A 15831-nucleotide genomic window follows, 5' to 3' on the forward strand; every position below is an offset into this window, starting at 1 on the left:
CTGCCAACTGTGTTTCTAACATGTATTAACTCAGGGGGGTGAATACTTATATAATCAAGGTATATTATTATTTTATGTTTCATTCATCTTTAAAAAAAAATTAGACATGTTTTTCCACTTTGACATTACAGAGTATTTTCTGTTGATCGTTGACAAAAAAATGACAATTAAATCCATTTTAATCCCGCTTTGTAACATAATAACATGTGGAGAAATCCAAGGAGGTGTAGACTTTCTATAGGCCCTGTACAACATACATGGTTGGTATAGTATGGTGACTAGATTCACAGTATCTTAGTTTGCCTGCTACCGTATATTTTCTTCCTGCCATAGTCTCCTCTTTTAATAGCTAGTTTCTTCCTGTAGTTGTGCCCCTTTATGACACTTGATGTGCGATAGGCATTGAAGAGACTGGGCTGGGCTGTCAGTGTTGAGGTAGCTGTCAGGTAAATTGTCTGTGGTAGGGCAGATGTTCACAGACTTTTATTAGCCTGGGATACTTTTACTGTGAAAAGTAAAGCCCAGGTAGCTTAGTACATTTGGCCCCTCAAGCTGTGCCCCCCTACCCCGCACCTCTCCCTAAACCCTTCAGCAGACCTTTTGGTCCTGATAATCTGGAGACCCCACTGGCTTGGTTTATTGGGTGTGAGTCACCATGCTGAACTATGCCATTTAAATAGGGTATTTGGATTGCCATGTTGAAGTTCTTTATATTTTACTTCATGTTGGGTTCTTCAAATAATTAATCAAACTAACATTCCCATATTGACTTACATTGACTTCTCCATGTTGTTTTCTCTCTGTGGCATTCTCCATGTGGTTTTCTCTCTGTGGCATTCTCCATGTGGTTTTCTCTCTGTGGCATTCTCCATGTGGTTTTCTCTCTGTGACATTCTCCATGTTGTTTTCTCTCTGTGGCATTCTCCATGTGGTTTTCTCTCTGTGGCATTCTCCATGTGGTTTTCTCTCTGTGGCATTCTCCATGTTGTTTTCTCTCTGTGGCATTCTCCATGTTGTTTTCTCTCTGTGGCATTCTTCATGTTGTTTTCTCTCTGTGGCATTCTTCATGTTGTTTTCTCTCTATGGCATTCTCCATGTTGTTTTCTCTCTGTGGCATTCTCCATGATTTGCTCTCCATCTCATGTGTGTGTGGTGGTTCTCCTCCTGAACAGGCCCCCACTCTGAGCTGCCTGTAACTGCTGCTGTTTTGGTGCTGCTGGTCATTGTCATCATCTCACTCATTGTCCTGGTCATTATCTGGAAACAGGTACAACAGATCACCACTGCCCCTCACACACGCACAAACTCGCTCACTCACTCACTGACTCATTCTCCCAATGACTCATTAAATCAGTCACCTACAATTTGTCTTAGAGCAGTGTTTCCCAACTCTGCTCCTCCAGTACCACCAACAGTACACATTTAATTGTAGCCCCGGACAAGCACACCTGATTCAACTTGTCAACATCAAACCCTCGATGAGTTCAGTCAGCAGGTATGTTTGCCCTGGGATACAACCAAAATGTGTACTCTTGGGGGACTAGAGGACCGGAGTTGGGAAACGCTGCTCTAGAGCCTATGCATGGATCTGTTTATCTATGTCCTCTATCTTACAGAAGCCTCGCTATGAGATCCGCTGGAGGGTGATAGAGTCAGTGAGCCCTGATGGCCATGAGTACATCTACGTTGACCCCATGCAACTGCCCTATGACTCCAGATGGGAGTTCTCTCGCGATGGGCTCGTACTGGGTAAGAGCCGACTGCACTGCTTCCTTTCTCTGTGGTCTTACTGTGGTCATGTTCCGGTCAGAGTGTCACATCATCATGGTTGGGTGGTCGTGTTCTAGTCAGGCTTTGGTCTGGATGTCTCCCTCTGGTCTTTGAAGTGAGGATGTGATAAGGCCATCTGGCCTGGCAGAAAGGGGAGGTTGGGGCGTGCTGCCTGGGTATGGGTTGTGACTCACTGACCAAAGGGAATCTCACTCACTGGGTAACTGGGGAAGTCACAGATGAGAGGGCAGAGGCAGACGTGTGTGTCAAGTAACATTTTATTTTATTTGTCACATGGTTCGTAAACAACAGATGTAGACTAACAGTGAAATGCTTACTTATGGGTCATTTTCCAACAATACAGAGTAAAAGATAAAGATACAAAATATAAAATAGAAATAGAAATAGTGACACAAGGAATAAATACACAGTGAATAACAAAAGCAAGTAAACATATACAGGGAGTACCAGTACTGAGATAATGTGCAGGGTTACGAGGTAATTGAGGTAACTGTGTACTGTAGATATAGATAGGAGTAAGGTGACTAGGCAACAGGATAGATAGACAGTAGCAGCAGAGTATGTGGTGAGTGTGAAAGTGTGTGTGTGTGGCGTCAGTATGCATGTGTGCGCATGTTATGTGTTTGTGTGGGCATATGTACTGTGTGTAGGTATCTGTGTGTTAGAGTGTGAGTCTGTGGGTAGAGTCCAGTGTGTGTGCATAGAGTCAGTGCTTGAGAGTGTGTGTGTGTGTTTGCCTGTCTGTCTATGTTTGTGTATTTGTTTACCCTCCATGTTAACTGATCGTGCGCCATGTCTGCTGTGTCTGCAGGTCGTGTTCTGGGCTCTGGGGCGTTTGGGAAGGTGGTGGAGGGAACTGCATATGGACTCAGCCGCTCCCAGCCCGTCATGAAGGTTGCTGTGAAGATGCTGAAACGTGAGTTGACCACAGACAGCTATAGTTGACAACATACAGCTATAAAGTTGACCACAGACAGCTATAGTTGACCACATACAGCTATGGAGTTGACCACATACAGCTATAGTTGACCACAGACGGCTATAGAGTTGACCACAGACAGCTATACAGACAGCTATAAAGTTGACCACAGACAGCTATAGTTGAGCACAGACAGCTATAGTTGACCACAGACATCTAAAGGTGACCACAGAAATCTATAGGTGACCACAGGCAGCTATAGAGTTGACCACAGACAGCTATAGAGTTGACCACAGACAGCTATAGAGTTGACCACAGACAGCTATAGAGTTGACCACAGACAGCTATAGAGTTGACCATAGACAGCTATACAGACAGCTATAGAGTTGACCACAGACAGCTATAGAGTTGACCATAGACAGCTATAGAGTTGACCATAGACAGCTATAGAGTTGACCACAGACAGCTATAGAGTTGACCACAGACAGCTATAGAGTTGATCATAGACAGCTATACAGACAGCTATAGAGTTGACCACAGACAGCTATAGAGTTGACCATAGACAGCTATAGAGTTGACCACAGACAGCTATAGAGCTGACCACAGACAGCTATAGAGTTGACCACAGACAGCTATAGAGTTGACCACAGACAGCTATAGAGTTGACCATAGACAGCTATACAGACAGCTATAGAGTTGACCACAGACAGCTATAGAGTTGACCATAGACAGCTATAGAGTTGACCATAGACAGCTATAAAGACAGCTATAGAGTTGACCACAGACAGCTATAGAGGTGACCACAGACAGCTATAGAGTTGACCACAGACAGCTATAGAGTTGACCATAGACAGCTATAGAGTTGACCACAGACAGCTATAGAGTTGACCACAGACAGCTATAGAGTTGACCACAGACAACTATAGAGTTGACCACAGACAGCTATAGAGTTGACCACAGACAGCTATAGAGTTGACCACAGACAGCTATAGAGTTGACCACAGACAGCTATAGAGTTGACCACAGACAGCTATAGAGTTGACCACAGACAGCTATAGAGTTGACCATAGACAGCTATACAGACAGCTATAGAGTTGACCACAGACAGCTATAGAGTTGACCATAGACAGCTATAGAGTTGACCATAGACAGCTATAGAGTTGACCACAGACAGCTATAGAGTTGACCACAGACAGCTATAGAGTTGATCATAGACAGCTATACAGACAGCTATAGAGTTGACCACAGACAGCTATAGAGTTGACCATAGACAGCTATAGAGTTGACCACAGACAGCTATAGAGCTGACCACAGACAGCTATAGAGTTGACCACAGACAGCTATAGAGTTGACCATAGACAGCTATACAGACAGCTATAGAGTTGACCACAGACAGCTATAGAGTTGACCATAGACAGCTATAGAGTTGACCATAGACAGCTATACAGACAGCTATAGAGTTGACCATAGACAGCTATACAGACAGCTATAGAGTTGACCACAGACAGCTATAGAGTTGACCATAGACAGCTATAGAGTTGACCATAGACAGCTATAGAGTTGACCACAGACAGCTATAGAGTTGACCACAGACAGCTATAGAGTTGATCATAGACAGCTATACAGACAGCTATAGAGTTGACCACAGACAGCTATAGAGTTGACCATAGACAGCTATAGAGTTGACCACAGACAGCTATAGAGCTGACCACAGACAGCTATAGAGTTGACCACAGACAGCTATAGAGTTGACCATAGACAGCTATACAGACAGCTATAGAGTTGACCACAGACAGCTATAGAGTTGACCATAGACAGCTATAGAGTTGACCATAGACAGCTATACAGACAGCTATAGAGTTGACCACAGACAGCTATAGAGGTGATCACAGACAGCTATAGAGTTGACCACAGACAGCTATAGAGTTGACCATAGACAGCTATAGAGTTGACCACAGACAGCTATAGAGTTGACCACAGACAGCTATAGAGTTGACCACAGACAACTATAGAGTTGACCACAGACAGCTATAGAGTTGACCACAGACAGCTATCTAGTTGACCAAAGACAGCAATAGAGTTGACCACAGACAGCTATAGAGTTGACCATAGACAGCTATAGAGTTGACCACAGACAGCTATAGAGTTGACCACAGACAGCTATAGAGTTGACCATATACAGCTATAGAGTTGACCACAGACAGCTATAGAGTTGACCACAGACAGCTATAGAGTTGATCATAGACAGCTATACAGACAGCTATAGAGTTGACCACAGACAGCTATAGAGTTGACCATAGACAGCTATAGAGTTGACCACAGACAGCTATAGAGCTGACCACAGACAGCTATAGAGTTGACCACAGACAGCTATAGAGTTGACCATAGACAGCTATACAGACAGCTATAGAGTTGACCACAGACAGCTATAGAGTTGACCATAGACAGCTATAGAGTTGACCATAGACAGCTATACAGACAGCTATAGAGTTGACCATAGACAGCTATACAGACAGCTATAGAGTTGACCACAGACAGCTATAGAGTTGACCATAGACAGCTATAGAGTTGACCATAGACAGCTATAGAGTTGACCACAGACAGCTATAGAGTTGACCACAGACAGCTATAGAGTTGATCATAGACAGCTATACAGACAGCTATAGAGTTGACCACAGACAGCTATAGAGTTGACCATAGACAGCTATAGAGTTGACCACAGACAGCTATAGAGCTGACCACAGACAGCTATAGAGTTGACCACAGACAGCTATAGAGTTGACCATAGACAGCTATACAGACAGCTATAGAGTTGACCACAGACAGCTATAGAGTTGACCATAGACAGCTATAGAGTTGACCATAGACAGCTATACAGACAGCTATAGAGTTGACCACAGACAGCTATAGAGGTGATCACAGACAGCTATAGAGTTGACCACAGCCAACTATAGAGTTGACCACAGACAGCTATAGAGTTGACCACAGACAGCTATAGAGTTGACCACAGACAGCTATCTAGTTGACCAAAGACAGCAATAGAGTTGACCACAGACAGCTATAGAGTTGACCATAGACAGCTATAGAGTTGACCACAGACAGCTATAGAGTTGACCACAGACAGCTATAGAGTTGACCATATACAGCTATAGAGTTGACCACAGACAGCTATAGAGTTGACCACAGACAGCTATAGAGTTGACCATATACAGCAATAGAGTTGACCATATACAGCTATAGAGTTGACCATAGACAGCTATAAAGAAAGCTATAGAGTTGACCATATACAGCTATAGAGTTGACCATATACAGCTATAGAGTTGACCACAGACAGCTATAGAGTTGACCATATACAGCTATAGAGTTGACCACAGACAGCTATAGAGTTGACCACAGACAGCTATAGAGTTGACCATATACAGCTATAGAGTTGACCATAGACAGCTATAGAGTTGACCACAGACAGCTATAGAGTTGACCACAGACAGCTATAGAGTTGACCACAGACAGCTATAGAGTTGACCACAGACAGCTATAGAGTTGACCATAGACAGCTATAAAGAAAGCTATAGAGTTGACCATATACAGCTATAGAGTTGACCATATACAGCTATAGAGTTGACCACAGACAGCTATAGAGTTGACCATATACAGCTATAGAGTTGACCACAGACAGCTATAGAGTTGACCACAGACAGCTATAGAGTTGACCATAGACAGCTATAGAGTTAATCATAGACAGCTATAGAGTTGACCACAGACAGCTATAGAGTTGACCACAAACAGCTATACAGACAGCTATAGAGTTGACCACAGACAGTTATAGAGTTGACCATAGACAGCTATACAGACAGCTATAGAGTTGACCATATACAGCTATATAGTTGACCACAGACAGCTATAGAGTTGACCACAGGCAGCTATAGAGTTGACCATAGACAGCTATAGAGTTAATCATAGACAGCTATAGAGTTGACCACAGACAGCTATAGAGTTGACTATAGACAGCTATAAAGACAGCTATAGAGTTGACCACAGTCAGCTATAGAGTTGACCACAGACTGCTATAGAGTTGACCATAGACAGCTATAGAGTTGACCATAGACAGCTATAGAGTTGACCATAGACAGCTATAGAGTTGACCATAGACAGCTATAGAGTTGACCACAGACAGCTATAGAGTTGACCACAGACAGCTATAGAGTTGACCATAGACAGCTATAGAGTTAATCATAGACAGCTATAGAGTTGACCACAGACAGCTATAGAGTTGACCATAGACAGCTATAGAGTTGACCATAGACAGCTATAGAGTTAATCATAGACAGCTATAGAGTTGACCACAGACAGCTATAGAGTTGACTATAGACAGCTATAAAGACAGCTATAGAGTTGACCACAGTCAGCTATAGAGTTGACCACAGACTGCTATAGAGTTGACCATAGACAGCTATAGAGTTGACCATAGACAGCTATAGAGTTGACCATAGACAGCTATAGAGTTGACCATAGACAGCTATAGAGTTGACCACAGACAGCTATAGAGTTGACCACAGACAGCTATAGAGTTGACCATAGACAGCTATAGAGTTAATCATAGACAGCTATAGAGTTGACCATAGACAGCTATAGATTTGACCACAGACAGCTATAGAGTTGACCACAGACAGCTATAGAGTTGACCACAGACAACTATAGAGTTGACCACAGACAGCTATAGAGTTGACCACAGACAGCTATAGAGTTGACCACAGACAGCTATCTAGTTGACCAAAGACAGCTATAGAGTTGACCACAGACAGCTATAGAGTTGACCATAGACAGCTATAGAGTTGACCACAGACAGCTATAGAGTTGACCACAGACAGCTATAGAGTTGACCATATACAGCTATAGAGTTGACCACAGACAGCTATAGAGTTGACCACAGACAGCTATAGAGTTGACCATATACAGCAATAGAGTTGACCATATACAGCTATAGAGTTGACCATAGACAGCTATAGAGTTGACCACAGACAGCTATAGAGTTGACCACAGACAGCTATAGAGTTGACCACAGACAGCTATAGAGTTGACCACAGACAGCTATAGAGTTGACCATAGACAGCTATAAAGAAAGCTATAGAGTTGACCATATACAGCTATAGAGTTGACCATAGACAGCTATAGAGTTGACCACAGACATCTATAGAGTTGACCATATACAGCTATAGAGTTGACCACAGACAGCTATAGAGTTGACCACAGACAGCTATAGAGTTGACCATAGACAGCTATAAAGAAAGCTATAGAGTTGACCATATACAGCTATAGAGTTGACCATATACAGCTATAGAGTTGACCACAGACAGCTATAGAGTTGACCATATACAGCTATAGAGTTGACCACAGACAGCTATAGAGTTGACCACAGACAGCTATAGAGTTGACCATATACAGCTATAGAGTTGACCATAGACAGCTATAGAGTTGACCACAGACAGCTATAGAGTTGACCACAGACAGCTATAGAGTTGACCACAGACAGCTATAGAGTTGACCACAGACAGCTATAGAGTTGACCATAGACAGCTATAAAGAAAGCTATAGAGTTGACCATATACAGCTATAGAGTTGACCATATACAGCTATAGAGTTGACCACAGACAGCTATAGAGTTGACCACAGACAGCTATAGAGTTGACCATATACAGCTATAGAGTTGACCATAGACAGCTATAGAGTTGACCACAGACAGCTATAGAGTTGACCACAGACAGCTATAGAGTTGACCACAGACAGCTATAGAGTTGACCACAGACAGCTATAGAGTTGACCATAGACAGCTATAAAGAAAGCTATAGAGTTGACCATATACAGCTATAGAGTTGACCATATACAGCTATAGAGTTGACCACAGACAGCTATAGAGTTGACCATATACAGCTATAGAGTTGACCACAGACAGCTATAGAGTTGACCACAGACAGCTATAGAGTTGACCATAGACAGCTATAGAGTTAATCATAGACAGCTATAGAGTTGACCACAGACAGCTATAGAGTTGACCACAAACAGCTATACAGACAGCTATAGAGTTGACCACAGACAGTTATAGAGTTGACCATAGACAGCTATACAGACAGCTATAGAGTTGACCATATACAGCTATATAGTTGACCACAGACAGCTATAGAGTTAATCATAGACAGCTATAGAGTTGACCACAGACAGCTATAGAGTTGCCTATAGACAGCTATAAAGACAGCTATAGAGTTGACCACAGTCAGCTATAGAGTTGACCACAGACTGCTATAGAGTTGACCATAGACAGCTATAGAGTTGACCATAGACAGCTATAGAGTTGACCATAGACAGCTATAGAGTTGACCATAGACAGCTATAGAGTTGACCACAGACAGCTATAGAGTTGACCACAGACAGCTATAGAGTTGACCATAGACAGCTATAGAGTTAATCATAGACAGCTATAGAGTTGACCACAGACAGCTTTAGAGTTTACCATAGACAGCTATACAGACAGCTATAGAGTTGACCACAGACAAGCTATAGAGTTGACCATAGACAGCTATAGAGTTTACCAAAGACAGCTATAGAGTTGACCACAGACAGCTATAGAGTTGACCACAGACAGCTATAGAGTTGACCACAGACAGCTATAGAGTTGACCACAGACAGCTATAGAGTTGACCACAGACAGCTATAGAGTTGACCATAGACAGCTATATAGTTGACCACAGACAGCTTTAGAGTTGACCATAGACAGCTATACAGACAGCTATAGAGTTGGCCAATAACAGCTATAGAGTTGACCATAGACAGCTATACAGACAGCTATAGAGTTGACCATATACAGCTATATAGTTGACCACAGACAGCTATAGAGTTGACCATATAAAGCTATAGAGTTGACCACAGACAACTATAGAGTTGACCATATACAGCTATAGAGTTGACCACAGACAGCTATAGAGTTGACCATATGCAGCTATAGAGTTGACCACAGACAGCTATATAGTTGACCACAGACAGCTATAGAGTTGACCATAGACAGCTATAGAGTTGACCATAGACAGCTATAGAGTTGACCACAGACAGCTATAGAGTTGACCACAGACAGCTATAGAGTTGACCAATAACAGCTATACAGACAACTATAGAGTTGACCACAGACAGCTATACAGACAGCTATAGAGTTGACCATAGACAGCTATAGAGTTGACCACAGACAGCTATAGAGTTGATCATAGACAGCTATAGAGTTGACCATAGACAGCTAAAGAGTTGACCACAGACAGCTATAGAGTTGACCATAGACAGCTATAGAGTTGACCACAGACAGCTATAGAGTTGACCACAGACAGCTATAGAGTTGACCATAGACAGCTATAGAGTTAATCATAGACAGCTATAGAGTTGACCACAGACAGCTATAGAGTTGACCATACACAGCTATACAGACAACTATAGAGTTGACCACAGACAGCTATACAGACAGCTATAGAGTTGACCATAGACAGCTATAGAGTTGACCACAGACAGCTAAAGAGTTGACCAAAGACAGCTATAGAGTTGATCATAGGCAGCTATAGAGTTGACCATAGACAGCTATAGAGTTGACCACAGACAGCTATAGAGTTGACCACAGACAGCTTTAGAGTTGACCATAGACAGCTATAGAGTTAATCATAGACAGCTATAGAGTTGACCATAGACAGCTATAGAATTGACCACAGACAGCTATAGAGTTGACCATAGACAGCTATACAGACAGCTATAGAGTTGACCACAGACAGCTATAGAGTTGACCATAGACAGCTATAAAGAAAGCTATAGAGTTGACCATATACAGCTATAGAGTTGACCATATACAGCTATAGAGTTGACCACAGACAGCTATAGAGTTGACCATATACAGCTATAGAGTTGACCACAGACAGCTATAGAGTTGACCACAGACAGCTATAGAGTTGACCATAGACAGCTATAGAGTTAATCATAGACAGCTATAGAGTTGACCACAGACAGCTATAGAGTTGACCACAAACAGCTATACAGACAGCTATAGAGTTGACCACAGACAGTTATAGAGTTGACCATAGACAGCTATACAGACAGCTATAGAGTTGACCATATACAGCTATATAGTTGACCACAGACAGCTATAGAGTTGACCACAGGCAGCTATAGAGTTGACCATAGACAGCTATAGAGTTAATCATAGACAGCTATAGAGTTGACCACAGACAGCTATAGAGTTGACTATAGACAGCTATAAAGACAGCTATAGAGTTGACCACAGTCAGCTATAGAGTTGACCACAGACTGCTATAGAGTTGACCATAGACAGCTATAGAGTTGACCATAGACAGCTATAGAGTTGACCATAGACAGCTATAGAGTTGACCATAGACAGCTATAGAGTTGACCACAGACAGCTATAGAGTTGACCACAGACAGCTATAGAGTTGACCATAGACAGCTATAGAGTTAATCATAGACAGCTATAGAGTTGACCACAGACAGCTTTAGAGTTTACCATAGACAGCTATACAGACAGCTATAGAGTTGACCACAGACAAGCTATAGAGTTGACCATAGACAGCTATAGAGTTTACCAAAGACAGCTATAGAGTTGACCACAGACAGCTATAGAGTTGACCACAGACAGCTATAGAGTTGACCACAGACAGCTATAGAGTTGACCACAGACAGCTATAGAGTTGACCACAGACAGCTATAGAGTTGACCATAGACAGCTATATAGTTGACCACAGACAGCTTTAGAGTTGACCATAGACAGCTATACAGACAGCTATAGAGTTGGCCAATAACAGCTATAGAGTTGACCATAGACAGCTATACAGACAGCTATAGAGTTGACCATATACAGCTATATAGTTGACCACAGACAGCTATAGAGTTGACCATATAAAGCTATAGAGTTGACCACAGACAACTATAGAGTTGACCATATACAGCTATAGAGTTGACCACAGACAGCTATAGAGTTGACCATATGCAGCTATAGAGTTGACCACAGACAGCTATATAGTTGACCACAGACAGCTATAGAGTTGACCATAGACAGCTATAGAGTTGACCATAGACAGCTATAGAGTTGACCACAGACAGCTATAGAGTTGACCACAGACAGCTATAGAGTTGACCAATAACAGCTATACAGACAACTATAGAGTTGACCACAGACAGCTATACAGACAGCTATAGAGTTGACCATAGACAGCTATAGAGTTGACCACAGACAGCTATAGAGTTGATCATAGACAGCTATAGAGTTGACCATAGACAGCTAAAGAGTTGACCACAGACAGCTATAGAGTTGACCATAGACAGCTATAGAGTTGACCACAGACAGCTATAGAGTTGACCACAGACAGCTATAGAGTTGACCATAGACAGCTATAGAGTTAATCATAGACAGCTATAGAGTTGACCACAGACAGCTATAGAGTTGACCATACACAGCTATACAGACAACTATAGAGTTGACCACAGACAGCTATACAGACAGCTATAGAGTTGACCATAGACAGCTATACAGACAACTGTAGAGTTGACCACAGACAGCTATAGAGTTGACCACAGACAGCTAAAGAGTTGACCAAAGACAGCTATAGAGTTGATCATAGGCAGCTATAGAGTTGACCATAGACAGCTATAGAGTTGACCACAGACAGCTATAGAGTTGACCACAGACAGCTTTAGAGTTGACCATAGACAGCTATAGAGTTAATCATAGACAGCTATAGAGTTGACCATAGACAGCTATAGAATTGACCACAGACAGCTATAGAGTTGACCATAGACAGCTATACAGACAGCTATAGAGTTGACCACAGACAGCTATGGAGTTGACCATAGACAGCTATAGAGTTGACCCCAGAAAGCTATAGAGTTGACCACAGACAGCTATACAGACAGCTATAGAGTTGACCACAGTTAGCTATACAGACAGCTATAGAGTTGACCACAGACAGCTATAGAGTTGACCACAAACAGCTATACAGACAACTATAGAGTTGACCACAGACAGCTATAGAGTTGACCACAAACAGCTATAGAGTTGACCATAGACAGCTATAGAGTTGACCACAGACAGCTATAGAGTTGACCACAGACAGCTATACAGACAGCTATAGAGTTGAACACAGACAGCTTACTTTGTGATTGATGAAACAATGGCAGTCATTGATGGATCTTGTTGATGAATTGATTGTGTGTGATTGGCCGATATGTGCTGTGTGATTGATTGAAGGTTGATTTATTGTTTGTCTGTTTGGCGTTGTAGCCACGGCCCGCTCCAGTGAGAAACAGGCCCTGATGTCAGAGCTGAAGATCATGACTCACCTGGGCCCTCACCTCAACATCGTCAACCTGCTGGGGGCCTGCACCAAGTCAGGTGACTACATACACATGCACACACACACACACTTACAGATGCAGTGGTGTAAAGTACCTAAGTGAAAATACTTTAAAGTACTGCTTAAGTAATTTTTTTGGGTGCTTTACTTTACTATTTTGGGTACTTTACTATTTATATTTTTGACTACTATTACTTTTACTAAGTACTCTTTACATTTTGAATGCTTAGCTGGACTGCAAAATGGTCCAATGCCTACATCCCTGGTCATCCCTACTGCCTCTGGCAGACTCACTAAACACAAATGCTTCGTTTGTAAATTATGTCTGAGTGTTGGAGTGTGCTATCAGTCATTTTTATTTATTTAAATGGTGCCATTTGGTTTGCTTAAAATAAGGGGTTTGAAATGATTTATACTTTTACTTTTTGATACTTTTATTTTACTGGGTGACTCACTTTTACTTGAGTCATTTTCTATTAAGGTATCTTTACTTTTACTCAAGTGTAACCATTGGGTACTTTTTCCGCCGCTGCAGATATGCTCACACACACACATATGGTTTTGACAGTCAAGAAAGGCAGTTGCCATTACTCTCTGGGCCGTTGGTGGGTGTGGTATTTTAATAGTGTTTTTATGAGTGTAAAGGCTTGCCCTCTTGGCGTAGCTTTTAGCCTTCATGAGCCTCTGAAAAGTTAAGCCAGCAAACTGACACTTGTGTCTCTTTCTCTCTCCTATCTTCCGATGCAGGCCCTACCTACATCATCACTGAGTACTGCTTCTATGGAGACCTGGTCAACTACCTGCACAAGAACAGAGAGAACTTCCTCAGCCTGCACTCAGAGAAGACCAAGAAAGACCTGGACATATTTGGCATAAACCCTGCAGACGAGAGCAGCAGGAGGTAAAGAGACATAGAATCAGCTGCAGAAACACACACGGACGCACACAGGCATGGACGCACACAGGCACGGACGCACACAGGCACAGGCGCGCACACTCGCATGCACTAGCACGCACACACACCCCTATGTCATGTGTCCCCCTCCTCAGTTCCTGCTCCAACTCTCCCCACTCAGTCATTCTGTCTCATTGACAGCACTCTACTGCAGGCTCTCGGTAACATAACGTAGCCCTACCCCAGTCTTCCACATGGCTGAGGAGGTCATCTGGTGTCTTCCACTAATCAAATCTGTGTCTGAAGTGGTGCTCGGCCTTCAGCCTAATCATGACTGTTGTTTGGTACCTGTTAATGGTCTCTGTCCAGGCGAGCATGGGGGAAACAGTGGGAGAGGCCTGCCTGTTCCTGTCTGCTCTGCTGATCTGTGTTGACAGATTACTTACAATGACCACATCTCAAAATGACCACACCATCAACTGCACCCTTTGTAGCGGGAACCTCAGTATATACATTGGGTGTTCTTTGAGAATGGTGATTCTACCATGGTTGTTGTCTTTCTACCAACCTTCTCCCTCCCTCCTTCCCTGCAGCTATGTGATCCTGTCCTTTGAAAGTGGTAAAGGGGACTACATGGAAATGAAGCAGGCAGACACCACGCAGTACGTGCCCATGCTGGAGATGAGTGATGCCTCCAAGTACTCCGACATCCAGAGGTCTGAATATGACCACCCACCATCACAGAAGGGTGGTGAGTACATCTCAGTCTGACAGTCTCTCTCTCTCTCTCTCTCTCTCTTTCTCTCTCTCTCTCTCTCTCTCTCTCTCTCTCTCTCTCTCTCTCTCTCTCTCTCTCGGCGCAGGGTTTTAGTCAGCGCTGGTTGGGTTGGTTGAGGGGTCCAGCCTGTAATTATATAGAGAGGGTAATTGTAGCAGTTGTATTTCTCCCTCCCATTAGGAAAAGCCAGGTTACAGCAGCCAGTTCTATATTTACATGCACGTAAACATACAAACACACACTTTATTCACTCACTCATAGACCGACTGAAGCTAAATGTCTGTATATGTGTGTTTTTCTGATCCAGATAATGAGATGGACAGCCTGCTGTCAGAAGACGGCAACGAGGGCCTCAGCACCACAGATCTGCTCAGCTTTACCTACCAGGTGGCCAGAGGCATGGAGTTCCTGTCCTCTAAGAACGTGAGTGGGACCAAGGGCTGGGAATGACTGGAGATCAGTGGGACATGATGTTAGGTCAGTGCAGTGGGCTGGGGATAACAGGCCAATGTCATACAATACAATAGCTATACTGAGACCAAGGTCCCTGAATTACAGAAATTACACACATCAAAATGTAAGCAGAAAGAAAAACACAGTCATAAAAAACAAAATGCATTCATCAGTAATAAGGTCCTCAATCAGCTTTGTGAATTGCCCCAGAGGCACCAAAACAGGCTGTACATTTTGTCTTGATGTTCTGGTGCAGATCGGGCAATTTAAAAGTATTGATTGGGGACTTATTTGTGGAGGAATGTAACTTTTTTCTTTGTCATTTGTGATGTTTTATTTGTGCTTCCCATGACTGTGTTTTTGTATTTTAATGTATATATGTAGGTTGGGTATAATGTGTATATTTATGTTGTGTATATAAAGGGTACATGTGTAAAAGAGAGCTAGGTCTCAATATGTCTTCCCTATTAAAATATAGGTAAAAAGAATCATAACAAACATCCACTTTAACAACATTTATTATATTTTTACACAAATAAGGTGCAATAAAACTAAAAGCTGATTTACCTAACTCAGGAGAGACCTAGGGAATTTCCAGAATATATCA

General features: G+C 42.7%; 1 protein-coding gene across 2 annotated transcripts in view; it reads left to right on the top strand.

Annotated features, from left to right (window-relative positions):
• LOC110523003 (platelet-derived growth factor receptor alpha) overlaps positions 1 to 15831 on the top strand; it is a 39205-nt gene that overhangs the window by 13182 nt on the left and 10192 nt on the right. For both annotated transcript variants that reach the window (XM_036978394.2, XM_036978395.2), the window contains exons 16-22: positions 1173 to 1267; positions 1617 to 1749; positions 2603 to 2707; positions 13026 to 13136; positions 13846 to 13999; positions 14587 to 14744; positions 15079 to 15194. In XM_036978394.2, the coding sequence (XP_036834289.2) occupies positions 1173 to 1267; positions 1617 to 1749; positions 2603 to 2707; positions 13026 to 13136; positions 13846 to 13999; positions 14587 to 14744; positions 15079 to 15194 (872 nt within the window). The remainder of the gene's footprint in view (positions 1 to 1172; positions 1268 to 1616; positions 1750 to 2602; positions 2708 to 13025; positions 13137 to 13845; positions 14000 to 14586; positions 14745 to 15078; positions 15195 to 15831) is intronic.

This window comes from Oncorhynchus mykiss, chromosome 5 (genome assembly GCF_057628025.1).
Source record: "Oncorhynchus mykiss isolate SJ-2025 chromosome 5, ASM5762802v1, whole genome shotgun sequence".
NCBI lineage: Eukaryota > Metazoa > Chordata > Actinopteri > Salmoniformes > Salmonidae > Oncorhynchus > Oncorhynchus mykiss.